At 49.4% G+C, this 15,657-nt stretch overlaps 1 protein-coding gene across 1 annotated transcript; it reads left to right on the top strand.

The window, feature by feature from the left end:
* Positions 1-955: 955 nt before the first annotated feature.
* Positions 956-3,226, top strand: LOC138525655 (nucleophosmin-like). The gene has a single exon (XM_069635714.1). The coding sequence runs from the start codon at positions 1,294-1,296 to the stop codon at positions 2,746-2,748; it is 1,455 nt and encodes a 484-aa protein (XP_069491815.1). The 5' UTR covers positions 956-1,293; the 3' UTR covers positions 2,749-3,226.
* Positions 3,227-15,657: the final 12,431 nt, after the last annotated feature.

Raw genomic sequence — 15,657 nt, 5'->3', positions numbered from 1 at the left:
ACCAAACGGCGAGCAAAGACAAATAACATGGAGCCGGGAGATTTAGTGATAGTACGTCAGCCCCAGCCGCGGAAAAATGTAGCCCCGTTTAGCGAGGAGCCTCTCATCATCATCCACAAGAAACGGTCACTCATCACAGCAGAAGGAGACCAGAGGACAATAACAAGGAACTCATCCCATTTCAGGCGGGTATCGAGAGCCCCAGCCAGAGCAGAAGCTAACTTGAGTGACGAGATCACTCCATAGCTAGGAAGAGGAAAAAGCCCCACCGCCTCATTGAGGAAATGAACTAGTTGGACTAAATGTTTAGTAATGGGAGGATGTGATGTCCTCACTTCCTTATCGTTTGGAAGGAAGTCCCATGTTTATGTTTACACACGGGCTGCGACCCGTGTATGCATAGGGGCGGGGTTAGCCGCCCATGTGGGCAGTTAGAAGAAGGATCCCGAGCAATAAAGATGTGTTGCACCCCAGCTCCGTGTGTGTCTCTTCCTGTGATGCGGTTGGTTGAGAGTTCCATGTAGGAGGGTGAGGAGGTCCACAGAGGGGATACCACACACAGTCACTTAGAAGATGCTGTTCTCTGACATTAAAGTAAGAGAAGCAAAATACGGGTCTCCGGTCTTGAGGTGGAATCTCTCTAAAGCACAGTTTTCCGCTCGTGAAACGCATTGTCTTCCTGCTCGTGCCAACAAGAAGACCGCGTGAACCCAACCCACGTGATCAAGAGGCGGAACCCACGTGATCAAGAGTAGACTGACAGTGGCTAAGGTCCGTTTCTCAGAACTTGGGGTCTCGGCACCAGCTCACTTCCGGCTCTGAGTGTTGCTGGTGGGCTCACTTCTGGTGCCCTGTGTGATCTCGGGACTCGGCTTCCGGCTCTGAGTGTCGCTGGTGGGTTCACTTCCGGTGACCTGTGTGATCTCGGGACTCGGCTTCTCGCTCTGTGTGTCGCTGCCTCGCTGGTGGGCTCACTTCCGGTCCCCCGTGTGATCTCGGGACTCGGCTTCCGGCTCTGGGTGTCGCATCTCGGGACTCGGCTTCCGGCTCTGGGTGTTGCTGGTGGGCTCACTTCCGGTGTCCTGTGTGATCTCGGCTTCCGGCTCACTTCCGGTGTCCTGTGTGATCTCGGGACTCGGCTTCCGGCTCTGAGTGTTGCTGGTGGGCTCACTTCCGGTGTCCTGTGTGATCTCGGCTTCCGGCTCACTTCCGGTGTCCTGCGTGATCTCGGGACTCGGCTTCCGGCTCTAAACTTGCTGGTGGACTCCGCGTTTTCTGGCGCCTCTTCTACACATGGAGGCCCGGGCGGCCGCGGAGGAGAGCGCGGCGCCTCTGCACACGGAGGCCCAGGCGGCCGCGGAGGAGAGCGAGACGCCCCTGCACGTGGAGGCCCGGGCGGCCGCGGAGGAGAGCGAGACACCCCTGCACGTGGAGGCCCGGGCGGCCGCGGAGGAGAGAACGGCGCCTCTGCACACGGAGGCCCAGGCGGCCGCGGAGGAGAGCGCGGCGCCTCTGCACACGGAGGCCCGGGCGGCCGCAGAGAAGAGCGAGGCCACTCGTCGCACGCACAACTTCCCTTTCGGCTGCGTACTGGATGGCATCAGCAGGAAGGTCTCCTTCCCCGGGGGCGGCGATGACCTGAGGGAGCAGCTCACCCTGCGCACGGCCAGCCTGGGCCCCGGTGCCCCGGACGTGCTGCACGTGTTGGAGGTTGAGGGCGAGACCCGGCAGGGCTTGGTAGCACGAGTGCCTGTGGCCACCCTCCGTCCCTCCCTTCTGACCTCCGTGTACCTGGGGGGCCTGGAGCTGACCCCGCCGGTCACTTTCTGGCTCACGGCGGGCACCGGGCCCCTGTACATCAGCGGCCAGCACCTGGTGGCCTTGACGGAGAGCGATGCTGCGGCCTCCAGGGCATCAGCGGTGAGGGAAGCAGTCCATATGGACGCAGCCGCCGAGAGGGAAGCAGAGCAGACCCTGGCCTTAGAGCAGATGAAAGAGAAACTGGTCTCCCTCTGGTCAAAGCCCGGCCTCATCCCCGTAATGTTTACTGTTTTTCGGCAGATGGCTCCCTACATTTTAGGGACGGACGAGCCCCTGATGTTGCAGCAGTTGTGGGAGTTTGTGCTGTCAGAAAAACTAAATGAGCCGCCAGCAGCAAGTGAAGGGAACCCCACCCTGACCGTAGAACAAATGAAAGAGGCACTTCGCTCGTCAATGCGGGGCCGCATCCCCGGAGCTTTAGGCAAATTTCGGAAACTCGTTCGCTTCGCATTTCGCTTGGAGGAACCTCTGATTGTGCAGCATTTGTGGGGTTTTGTGGTGTCAGAAAAACTAAACAAGCCATCAGCAACCAGGGAAAGGAACGTAGAACAAATGGGACCCTACTTGAACGTAGAGCAAATGAAAGAGAAACTGGTCTCCCTCTCGAAGCGCTGCGGACTCCCCACAACGATGGAAACGTTTCGGAACTTCGCTGACTCTTTTTTTCACACTCATGAACCTCGAACTGTGCAGCAATTGTGGGAGTTTGTGCTGTCAGAAAAATTAAACGAGGAGCCAGACCCAATGACCGTAGAACAAATGAAAGAAAGCCTTGTCTCCCTCTCGTTAAAGCGGGACTTCATCCCCGAAACTGTCAAGGACTTTCACAGGTTCGTTTGCGCCGCTTTTCGCGTGAAGGACCCTCGGATTGTGCAGCAGTTGTGGGAGTTTGTGCTGAGGGAAAAATTAAACGAGCCGCCCCCCTGACCCTAGAACAAACGAAAGAGAAACTGGTCTCCCTCTCGTGAAAGGGCCGCATCGCCGAAACTGTCATAGAGTTTCGCTCACTTGTTTTTACGCACGGACGACCCTCTGATTGTGCAGCAGTTGTGGGAGTTTGCGTGCGACAGATTAAAGGAGGCGGGCACTGTTCGTTTCTGGGCAGATGACTGGGAGTTGGATGACCATTGGGACACTAGTTTCTTCTTCGTGAGCCTATTTAGTCTTCGTTTGATGGCCGTTTTTGCTTTTGGTGTTAAACTGATACCCATAGGAACCCATTGCCAAATATTACATTCAGACCTGCTCCCGAATAAAAACGCGTGTCTCTTTGATACATTTTGCATTTCTCTTGCATAGTGCAATATGTTTTCCGATGTATTCGAGCAGGTATATATCGCCAACTTAAACGCATGAAGTTTTGATTATTGTGAACTCCAGTATAACATGTGCAGAAATATCAAAACCATGCGTTTTGCGTGTTTTTCTTGTCCATTGGATGGCTTTTAGTCCATTTGTCCACACGTATGGAGGGACCTCATACTTCAATTTGCATTGATTCTTTACATGCGCAAAACTTTGAAACCTAAATACTGCTCTTGGTTCAAGCGAAATGGAACTTGATAGGGAGTGGGTAAAACTGCAATTCAAAATGGAGTAAAACACTTTATTCACGTAATTAGGAATGGTGATGCTTATCAGAATGCCAAACATGGTCTCTATGAAGCAGCTTATGTAACAAAGATGAAGGTGGACATATGTGGGGAAGTGTATCTTCTAAAGTGGATGGTGATGGGGTTGTTCTCTTAGAGCAGAAGTGAGATTTTAATTGTAAAATGTCGAATTGCGAGGTGGGTGAAGTATGGGCTCACAAGAACCTGTGGTGGAGAAGATTAATTGAATTCCGCCCAATTGGCATGTTCCTGGCTGGAAGGGGTTCTGCCTATATTGAGTAGCCCCATGGGTGGATAAGTTACCAACACCCCACTGGCCACGTGGGTGTTAACCTGTATGAGAACCTGAAGCATCATGCGAGATTGATCGGTCTGGCTTCTGGCCCTTTATGTACAAAGCAGGAGGACGCGGACAACTGTGTTGCTGGAGACAGGGGCCACCTCCAGGGAAGGGTCAGAATACAGCCACGTCCATGGGGTATGGCAGCCAGGTTCCTTGGAGCCCTATCGGACTGGGAGCGCATGGCCAGGAGGAGACGTACAAGGCACAACTGTGTGAGAGTAGGCACAGTCTTACCTGCCACAACAAGGTGGGACAAGAGCGGGAAGACCAGACTTCTGGGTGAACACAGCAGAACCCCAAGCTGGGGTGAGAAATGTCCCCAGGGGTGAACCTTTTGGAGCTTCAAGACTGTCAGAAAGCAGAGCCCCAAAATGGGCTAAGGGAGAAAAGCACCCCCCCCCCCCCCCCCCACAGTTGCTTGGGAGCGTGAATGCCCCAGGCTCGACTGGTTGGAATGATACACCAAAGGGTGGGTGGTAGAGAGATACAGCCCCATGTTGGGGCAGTAGGGTGAACTTCTCAAGAGAAAAATGACACCAAAACAGAAGGTGGGTAGTGAGACCCCAATCGGGGGTAACTGGGCCAAGAGCCAATCAAGGCTGTTTGTTGGAAGTGTATACCTGGGCCCAGGAACCACACTGAGAGCAACACCAGGGGAGTGTCAGAAGCAAACCACCGTTCACTCAGGAAGCCATAGGCCCCTATATACTTTAGTTGGATTTTTATTTCTTTTGTAAGTGGTAGGGCCAAACATCAGGCAAGGATAGGACTTTGTGGCTTGTACCAACATCCTGACAAGTACCCTTGTGTGATTTTTCTTTAAAGGACACAGCCAAAAAACCGAATACTCAGGCTAAACATAGGTTTTGTTTGAAAAGCATCGGTTACAATGTCACCTGTTTTTACTCCAGCGTCTGAATTACCAAGTGGTGTCAGCCCTGTCTATTGTGTTTGGACCTATTTAGTATAAACAATGTTGAAATTCCTAGCTAAGCGAGGAGAGACATTTTTGCTAGGCTAGTCATCACCCCAAGGAAGATACATTAGGTTGGATGCCAAGTCCAGCCCATCTTGATAACTCTCTAGACGCACCTGCCGCAGGGGCCAGAATCCCGGATTATCTGGAAGAGGGGAAGTTACTGATACACAATGCTGAAAGACATACTTACACTGTCAAAACTTCGGAGCCCATAGACCAGAGAATCCTTGAGCGAGCCCTGATGGCATGCAGTACAAGGACTCCAATATGCAATGAGGTGACCCCGGCTTTGAGCATGCTGATAACTGAAACGATCAGCCCCGTCTGATTGAGATACCACCACCCTACCAGATCTAGCGTTCGCACAAAGAAGCAATCTGAATCAGGCAGATGCCTTTGCGAGTGTTATCCCAGAAGAAAGGCCTGGCAATGTATTGTATTTGTCATTTATAAAGTATAGTGCCCATTCTCCATTTGTATGGCCTCAATACGCTTTGTTTGGAACGCCCTCAGGACCGAAGTCCATGTGCGGGAGATTCTGAGAGTGCATTTTAAAGATGCATGTATGCACTTTGCCAGGCTTAGGACTTAGATGGGCTGGCTAGGCTCCAGTAAGCAGCACAGAGGTGCTATCAGTGGTATAGGGAAGAGTGTTAGTGCTAGAGATTTGCTAGACCTGGTGTTTTTCGTAGGTTGTCGCTGTATACTAATGGCTGAGGTGTTGAGGTACGTCATGGGTTTCAGTGTGAACGGTTGTGCGAGCTGCGAGACCGGAATTGCATATTCCTAGCTGCATCTATAGTGCATGGATGGGGGGCTGTGGCTGCGGCCTGAACTCGGATGGAGTTAATCTTTGATGTTCGTTTTTCTAGGTCCAATGTGATTGGGTGGTCTCGCCGGTTGTGGCCTGTCTAGATTGAGAGCCTGAGCAGCGGGCGATGGACTCAGAGGGATGGGGGGAGTGATGTACGATCGTCTGGGACTTGGGGCAAATTGATCAGTGTGCATAAACAGACCCCCTCTTTTTCTTAGAGGGGGGGGTTAACTGTATCAGGGTTAGGTGGGAGGAGAAGGAACAAGGATAATGCAACATATTTCTAGGTGTCATAGGAAGATTTTTATGGAGCTTCCCAGGTAGTGGGAAAGATCCAGAACCATGTGTATAGCACATTTTACTGGCTAGGTGTTTACGCTAATGGTCAGGCCTGTGCAGTTTTCCAGACGACCAGCCTCCCCTGATCATTAATGTCCCGTTCTCTCAAATAGCTATGTATATAGTGTGAGCTCTCCAAATTGGGTAATGTCTTGGTCATTTTGGATTGCACTACCTGTTAGAGCGTTTCCCTTAATGAACAAGATGACTTGTGGAACCCCTCGTCTCTTCTGTCTCGAGTAAGTTTTCTGAATGAAATATTTACCGATCAGGATACGACCATCATGTCCTGCCTTAAGCAGGCGGTGAAGGATATTTTGTACATCACGACCCTTCGCACGCCCATGTACCAGACGGATGGGTTTGTAGACCGCTTTAAACAAATGCTTGCCCGTATATTAAAAAACGTGTGGAAATCGATGGGAAGAATTGTGTTCTATTGATACCCTGAAACCTCTTTGCAGTGCGAAAAATGCTGCAGTCCTCATTGGGCTATTCCCTTTTGTTATTGAACGCCAGAAAAAAACATGAGGTCTGTTATCAGAAACGTGGAAACAGAAAGAAAGGAGGCAGCAACACCCATATCCCAAGCTCCAGATAAATTGAGGTCCCACAGAGGAGTTTACAGAGACCCAAGTACTTGTATTTGTACCCACTTTTGGTAAGACATTTATTTTTTTTCCAAGCGGTATGTAAAATATTTATTGGATATTTGTAAGGTGCCTATACAACAAATGTGTTTCAAGACGCAAAATGGAAGATCCTGGAACATAAGAGCCCCTGGAACTATCTAGGTTCCTATCCTGCTAAACGCCAAAAGATCCCAACTATCACATACATTTGCTGAAGCCCATTACGGTCACAATGGTAACACTCCTGTTGGTGAAAAAAAGAGAGACCCAGCCCAATCCCAGATATCTTCAGTCAACAACAGAAAAGTATCGTACGGATTTGCTACAGCAATTCCCTGAGGTGTTCTCAGAAGAACTAGGGCTGGTTGAACATGTCTTCCATTCAAGTTCGCAGGTAAAACCTAACGGAAGAAGGTAGAATGTTCAAACTGGGTGCCATTTGACCATCCAAGAGACTGTGGTCCTCAACTGTTGTCCTTTTTTTGCAAAACCAGTGCTTAGAGCTTCTGCATCAGTTTACGAAGACTGGATTTCATCTCAGTCTACGATAACTACCTGATGCCCAGAATTAATCGAGTGCCTGGGGGATGCCAAGTACATTGCCACCATATACTTTACTAAAGGCTACTTGCAGTTCCATTAATTACATCTGTTTGATAATGCCCCTGCAATCCTCAAGGGCTATATCCAGTTACTGACAGCCACCTTCCAGAGGCTTATGGGTAATTCCTTAAGGACTTATTCATTATTTGCATGCTCCCACTTGGTCAATATTGTGATTCACAGTACTTGTTGGGAGGGACATCTATGGCAGCTCTATAAGATAACTAATGCCAATGGAAAGTGGGATTCGGAGCCAAGCCAAAAAGGTCACATGGCCCGGAGTGCTTTGAAATATCTAGGGTACTCTGAGGGTAATGCTCCGATTTAAACTTACTAGTGCTAGCGTTCACTACTGTCAAAGCTAGCACTACTATACAGGGACTAAAAGCCATAGGGAATAAAAGCCATAGCCATATCTCTCTCATATCTCTCCCAGGGGCGCCTTAAAGCCAGATTTCCCACTTGAATCTGCTTTCTACTGACTCTTTCAATTCTGCTACTCTTTCAGTATACCACCAACCTTACCCTGGTTTTATCACATCGCTTGTCTCTTCTTACCTCCTGATCATAGCTCTCCCCAATCCTACCTCATTCTTCTCCACTCGCATGTCATTTTCTTCCACTTAACGTTCCTGTTCTCTACCCCTTCATGCGTGATCCTAAAGTATCCTCAATCAGCCCCACACATAAAACACACATTGGTACCACCTCTCAATCCCAACATCCTGCTATCATTCTCTCCACACACACAACAGCTTTCATCCAAGTCCTCTTCTACCTGCTGCACTTTCCTCACTGATCTCTTGCTCCCCCTCAGACCTTGCATAAACACCTCACTGCAAACTAATTGTGCTAGCTTTTCATAGTCGTCCCCTGCCTTTCTAGAAGTGTCACCATGGCTACCCTGTAGCAAGCCTGGGCAGCCTGCAGTGGGCATTTGGCCTCTCATTTGGTGAGGGTCATCTTCATGTTTGGGTCCCCTCTCTAGCAAACCAAAGGAAATAGGGGTCCAAAATATCTTGTTCTGCCCAAATCATTGTGCTCACAACCCATAGCTTGATATGCTGCCTCAGTGATAAAAATAAGCATGAGTGCTTCCCTTCCGTCCCGTGTTTCTCTTCCTGCAATTGGCATAGCATTTCAAAGGCAACATGAGTTGTCCGCGACAAGGATCCTTGTGTTCTAGCATAGGTAGAGGGCACTTTTTAGTTTTGTCTATTAGGAGACACTGAAAGCGCTACCTTTAAGCTGAAACTATTGTCATTAACATAAGAGCTTCAAATGGGGGCTTTGAATGGTCTCTAGTGCTTTTCAGTGCAGATGACCTATGAGGACGGTTTGGTGTTGTTTGGTTATGTATCGCACCCATTTAACAGCCATCTCTAGTGATATATATGATTTTCCTCCCATTCCGACCCATCTCACTCCAAACCACACTCCTTTTTACACTTTGACTGCATTTGTATTGTGTTCTGATTTCCTCAGCCATGTGTACTTCCTTATTGATGCTTTTAAAAATATTTTAATTTATTTTTTAAAACAATTTTATTAATTTCTTCAAACAAACAATATAAACCAAACGTGCAGTGCATAGTCCAATTGTACATTGTTTAATTCTGATTACTGCTTCCCCTATTCCACCCCCCATTCTGAGCCTATTGCTTCCCACATCCCGTTCCTGCATCTTGTGGTAGGGTCTCCCCTTCCATGGGTTCTGCCGGGTCTTGTATTGATCCAAACAACTCCTCTATTAATAATTTCCAGGCCATCAGGGTCTCTGTCCCCCCCCCCCCCCCAGCGCTGTTTGCTTCTTGCCGAACCATGGTTTCTGCATCCGCCCATTTCTGCAAGTCTTTCCACCACACTTCTACTTGCGGTCTGTGGCATGTCTTCCACTCCATAGCAATTCTCCTCTTTGCAGGCACATTACTCACATGCCTGAGTTTCTGCGATCTAGGGAACCCCCCAACAAACAGACCCACACAGTATCCACCATAATCTTGACCCCGTTCTCTGCTAGCTTTTGTGCCACTGCGCTCCAGAAGCGCTCAATAACCGGGCATGACCAAAACATATGCACCATACCCGCCTTCTCCTCGTCACATTTGGGGCATGCCTGCCGTCCTGCATTCTCAAACCTAGATATCCTCTGGGGTGTCATATACACCCTATGCGTAATATACAGTTGTATCTGCTTTAATCTCGCATTCCTCGACACCTTCTTATGGTTGTGATGCTGGAAATGCATCGGAGCGACAGGGCCTCCCTATCCTTGTCCTTTACTGCCTTTTTACCGTGTGTTCTGTCGTGTTTTCAACACAGGAGTTCATGTGGGACTCCTGGCGGTGCAGCTCTCTCTCTTTTGGTTTGGAGAACAGAACTGTGGGAAACCCTTACGGCACCCATGTGTGGGGGTACAACCCTGTGCCCCTAGTGTATGTTTTTGGGCACCTGTGGGTGGCCTGCAGAGTAGGGTATGGGCTGGTGGCAGCTCCATGCTGACTTTGACAGGTGCGCTGAGTATCCTCCATTTTGGGGATCCCCAGGCCCCGCCATTGGAATCAGTAGATTCCTGATGGAAAACAAGATGGCCCCTGTGGCCTCTTGCTTTCAATTACCTATTACCTTGTTTTCCCAAAGTCCTGGGAAGCCCTCACTCTGTCCCTTCCCCCTGACTGGCTGTTGGGAAGTTCCATATATGGTGTTGTTGTGAAGTCCAGTCCAGACCGACTGGAGCCTTCCCAGTGACTATGTTGTGGGTACGCCCTGTGCGTGGGACCTGGGTGAATGGAGTGTGTGACCAATATGCACTTCTTGTTGTGGCTGTCTGGTTTCTGGTATGAGAGACAAAGACGGAGACAGCCCTGCCCTAAACTGGCCTGAATGCAGTGTGTAGTGTTGAATGGCTGAGTACTTGTCCCAATCCACATTCCTTGTTGTGAGTGTCTGAGAGGGAGGAGGATGGCCTGAATGCACTGTGTGCCTGATTGGCTGACTGACTGCATGAATGCCCTTCTGTATGATTGGCTGCTGAGAGTGACCCAGCAGTGTGGATGAGAGACAAGATAGTATATCTGGGGAACTCTCACCACTGGAAATTGTTCAGAAGCTGTGTCTACACTTTAAGAGTAACTGGAACTGCTGATCCTCGACGCCCAGCTGGAAGACGAAGACTTGCTGTTGCATTTGCTTCGACCTGATCTGAAAGCTGCCGAACTCGTCAAGGACTGATCCGAGAGAGGACCTGGTAAGGCGCCCTCTTCCCATGCTCCGAGGGACAATCGAGCACCGCTAACCTTCGCCGAAGCTCCCTGGTAGTCAGACCCTCGAAAGGCTGCCGACCCGAGAAGGCTGAGGAGAACGAAGCAAAGCACCCAGACTTCGCCGCTGTTTGTGTAACCGCTGGAGGCCCGTCGAAGTTGTGTTGCCCAGCCGTGGGGACCACTTGATGCCGTGCCGCCGACGACCGGAGCCGCCCGCTCCTTTGCCTAAGAACATTTGAATCCAAGAACTCCCTTGTCCGCACCGTCGACCGCTTTGTCCCGCCAGAGAAAGTCGAGGACGACAACGCGCCGAGGAGAATCCGCTGATGGCTTTCCCGCCACCTGAAGGCCATAAAGACTTTGACCACTCGACGCCCTTGTTGGGCCACAGTTCTTTTGAAACTCTTTGCGGTCCTGAACAATCCATCACCGGGGTTCCCGCACACCTCATCCTCGCAGGACGTCGCTGACTAGCACCGCCTGGATCGACATCGGGGTCTCGGCACCCTTGACCTTCTCATCGCCGCCGTCGATGACAAGTTCACCATCTTCGACGCCTGTAACGCACACCTGGCTCCCACGGAGGCGCTGACCTGGTCTGGATTGCTGTGACCTCTTCCAGCGTGATGCGCAGGATTTGAAACACCGACTGAACTGGACCCCCAAATCTGGCTTGTCTGGCCCGTAGAAAAATCTTTCTGTGGGTGGAGAAAGGGTATTAACTGACTGCAGAGTATTGTGATTGCTTCCCACCTCCCCTTTGCTCTTCTCTGACCACCTCCGAAATCCCCAATCAAGGCTCACCTTAATGTTTGAATGGATGAGCTCTCCATCCTGCTTCTGGTGCAGGGGCGCGTATTTGACCAGTTACTTCACTGGTTTCGGAAGGCGAAATGCCGTAAGTATGCAGTTTAAAAAGTTCCAGAGTAGAGTCTTCTCTTTGCTTGCTTTTCTTAACCTGCGATCTGTCCTTATTTTCAGGTGCAGAGTGGAAGTGATGCTTCGAGGGATATTGCCGGAGATAAACTCAGGTGAGTTCGTGATAAAATGATTCCTTTAAATGTCTTTGAATCCCTCTAGTAATGTCTTTCTTTTTTCCCCTTAGGGGCCGGGGTGCGGTACCAGGCCAAGAAGTGGCGCCGACCCGAAATGAGGAGTGGTTCCGTCAAATATGGCCAGGTAAGTCTTGTGACGGAAAATCAGGCTTTCCTCATTTGTTCCTCCTGCTAACCTTTTGTCTCTTCTTCTCCCCTGCAGGTGCAGAGATGTGGCGGAATGCCCAGAAGGTCGCGGTGGATAGTGAAGAGCCCACGAGGCAGGTGAGTGATGCGCGGCGCTGCAACAAGTAGCGCAATGCTTTTAAAGAATGTCTATCTTCAGGATCGCTGGCGTGATGGTTCCGGACACAGGTAGGAAGTTAGATTAAGTTCTTGGTTTTCACCTTTTCTCTTCCCTTCCTTCCTTTCAGGTATCCCAAGATCGAGGCAGGCGTGGCTGGAGGCAAGATGCAGGAGCAGGCACAGTGAGCGTTCAACTGCTAGATGCAGAGCAACGCGAAGCACGTGTGGCAGTCTGGGCGTGGTTTAAATAGCCTTGGAAGAAGTTCCAGGTAAGTATCCTTCCACGGTCCACACCCAAGTAAAATAGTTCCTTTGATAAAATAGTCCCTCCTAAGCCTCATTTGGCTTGAGGCTTCATGCAGCATGGTCTGCGTCAAGTAAGTGCACCAAACACCCTCTTTTATGAGCCTGGCGCCTTTGGCGCCAGGACAAAGTCCAAAGAGCCCCTATTAGGGGCTGTTGTGCTTTTACCCGAGGGCATGATGCCTGCTCCCGGGGGTGCTGGGCCTGTCCTGGTGCTCCGGGGGTAGGCATCATGACTGCACTCCCCCACCACCACCACCCACACAAAGGTCGTTCCCTCTGGAGGTTTCGGTTTGTTTGGGAAATCCTGATGGAACTTTTTTTACCAGCCGAGGTGCATGTACGTGGTCGCTGGGTTCCCAAGACCTTTCCTGGGGCCCGTACCCTTTCCAGTCAATTAGATAGAAAAGTTTTGATTTTGAAATTTTAGAATCCAAAATGTTCTTCACCTCGAATTCAGGCTCCCCATCTATCTGAATTGGTTCTGGTGGCTTTATTAATCTGGTTCCTGGTTGTACTGGTTTCAAAAGTGACACATGAAAAACGGGATGAATCTGCATGTTAGCTGGCAGATTGAGCTTGACTGCCACTGGATTAATGATAGCTTTGATCGAATAAGGGCCCAAATACCTTGGATTAAAAGTTCGAGGTCCCTTGAGCAATAAATGTTTGGTAGCTAACCATACTTGGCCTCCTATTTGGTATGAAGGCGCCTCCTTCCGATGCAGATCTGCATTTTTCTTGTATTTCTCTTTCGCTTGTTGCAAATGGGCAGTTGCATTCTTGAATGCTTGAGTTATAGGAATGCAAATGGTCTACTGCGGGCATTTCAAGGCTCAGAGGAGAGTCCAGGTCTGAAGTACGAGGGTGATGTCCATATAGGGTGTAAATGGGGCTTTGTCCAGTTCCAGAGTGCACCGAGTTATTGTATGCATATTCGGCCACCCATAACAAATCCTTCCAAATACCCTCCGATTGGTGCAACATACACCGTAGGTATTGTTCAAGGGTCTGGTTTGTTCTCTCCGTCTGACCATCGGTCTGTGGGTGATGGCTGGTTGAGAGTCTTACGTCGATTTGTGCCAGTTGACAACACCTTTTCCAAAAATGTGAAATAAACTGGCTTCCCCGGTCGGAGACTAATATGGACGGGAATCCATGCAAGCGGATGATATTTTCGAGGAATTCCTTAGCAAGGACAGAAGCTGAAGGTAATCCTTTCAACGGAATAAAATGAGCCATTTTAGAAAATAGATCCACCACAACCAGAATAGTATTGTATCCATTACAAGGGGGCAGGTCCGTGATAAAATCTAGTGACAAGGTGTGCCAAGGCGGTGGTGGAATGTCTAAAGGCTGAAGAAGACCGGCAGGTTTTGTCTTTTGGCCTTTGTTTTGGGCTCAAACTCCACAGGACATCACAAAAGATTTAATATCCTTTCGCCAGGAAGGCCACCAAAATTGTCGTTTAATTTTTTCCTCAGTTTTGGCAATGCCAGGATGTCCTTCCATCAGGGTATCATGATGACGGGAAATAACCAGTTCTTGTAATTCCTTTTATGGCAGAAATAAGCGTCCTTGGAAGTAAGGTAGGCCATCGTTGACCGAAAAGTAAGACCCCCTTTGTATCCAATCCTGCAAGGCGGTAGAGTCCAGGAGTTGTTTTACTCATGCTTGAATGTCTTCAAAGGTTTGTAAGGAGGTTAATCCCAAAATTCTTTGTTCGGGAATGATCGGCACACGTTCTGAATTAGTGTCTATTTCTCCCATTCCTATTCTAGATAGTGCGTCTGCTTTGCCATTCTTACAGCCGGGACAGTAAGTGATTACGAAATCAAACTCGGCAAAGAACAAAGCCCATCGGAGCTGACGTGATGATTGAGCCTTGGCAGTCTTCAAATATTGTACATTTCGGTGATCAGTGATCACGGTGATGGTGTGCCTGGCGCCAAGAAGATAATGCCGCCAAGCCTTAAATGCGGACTTAATGGCTAATAATTCCTTATCAGTAATTGCATAATTTACCTCAGGCGGTGAGAACTTTCTGGACCAAAATGCTACAGGATGCAGTTGGTTGGTTTCAGGGTCTCGCTGAGACAGGACAGCTCCCACGGCTAAACTGGACGCGTCAGTTTCGACTATGTATGGGAGATCGGGACGCGGGTGCTTCAAAATAGGTGCAGACGGGAATTTAGCTTTCAATTCCTGAAAGGCCTGTTCGGCTTCCTTGGTCCATTCGAAACGTTTATTTTTCCGCAAAAGTGCAGTGATGGGTTGTACTACACGTGAAAATTCTGGAATAAATCTGCGATAAAAATTGACAAAACCAAGCATGCTTTGGACCCCTTTTACCGAGCTAGGAGATGGCCATTTGAGGATGGCCTCCACTTTCCGTGAGTCCATTCGGACCCCATTAGGTGTCAGGATGAATCCAAGAAACTCCACCTCGGTGGTATGGAAAACACACTTTTCCAGCTTAGCAAACAGTTTGTGCTGGCGCAATTTCTCGAGGACGGCCCGGGCATGCTTTCTGTGATCAGATTCCGAAGAGGAGTACACAAGAATGTCATCGATATATACGACAACACAAACATCGATAAGTTCCCGAAGGACATCGTTCATGAAGAATTGGAAGGCAGGAGGCGCGTTGCACAACCCAAAAGGCATCACCTGGTATTCGAATAAACCATATTTAGTACGGAAGGCCGTTTTCCATTCGTCACCTTCTTTTACTCGCACCAGATGATAAGCCCCCCGGAGATCTAACTTGGTGTATACGCAAGCGTCCTTCACCTGGTCAAGGAGTTCAGGGATCAAAGGCAGAGGGTAACGGTTTTTAACCGTTATCTGGTTCAATGCGCGGTAGTCGAAGTTCTAAGGTCGCCTTCTTTTTTGGGCACGAAGAACAAAGCCGAGGATGCCGGAGACTTTGACGGGTGAATGAAACCATTGGCTAGGTATTGATCTAAATATTGTCTCAAATGCCGGTTCTCAGGTTCAGTAAGGGCATAAATCCTGCTACAAGGGGGTTGTGCACCGGGCACCAGATCGATTTGGCAATCGTATGATCTGTGGGGGAGTAACGTGTTGGCCTGTTCCTTTTGGAAGACGTCCTGAAAGTCTTGGTATTCCGGAGGTAGTTGCATGGAGACAGAGGTTACAGATGCTAGACTAATCTTCAGATTTTCTGGGTAGCAGGTTTGTGCACAATCCGGGAAGGTTATTCTCTTTACTCGCCAATCAATTCGAGGATTATGTGTCTCTAACCAAGGAATTCCAAGAATAACCTGAAACTGTGGGGCCTTGATTACGTCAAACACAACTGCCTCCCGATGGCCGTCCGGAACCAATAAGAGTCACCTCAGTAGTGGAATGTGTTACCGGTCCTGAGGCAATTTCAGTTCCATCGACTGTGGTGATGACATCTTTGCTGGGTTTTGGACGCAGAGGGAGGTTAATCCTAGAGACCAATTCACGATCCACATAGTTTCCTATAGCCCCACTATCGATGTATGCCTTTATTGCATGCAACCGCTTAGGCTGTTCCGGATCCAAGAGAACCATTGGCACAATGAAATGCGAGGTCTGAGAGTTAGTTTTCAAGCTC

The sequence above is a fragment of the Ambystoma mexicanum genome, chromosome 7p (genome assembly GCF_040938575.1).
Source record: "Ambystoma mexicanum isolate Mex_15411 chromosome 7p, UKY_AmexF1_1, whole genome shotgun sequence".
Taxonomy (NCBI): Eukaryota; Metazoa; Chordata; class Amphibia; order Caudata; family Ambystomatidae; genus Ambystoma; species Ambystoma mexicanum.
Note: the sequence above shows the minus strand (reverse complement) of the source record. Positions and strands in the feature narration are given on the sequence as shown.

Bases quoted from the DNA above. Each gene is read 5' to 3' on its own strand.
- LOC138525655 (XM_069635714.1), top strand. From the start codon at position 1,294: ATGGAGGCCCGGGCGGCCGCGGAGGAGAGCGCGGCGCCTCTGCACACG.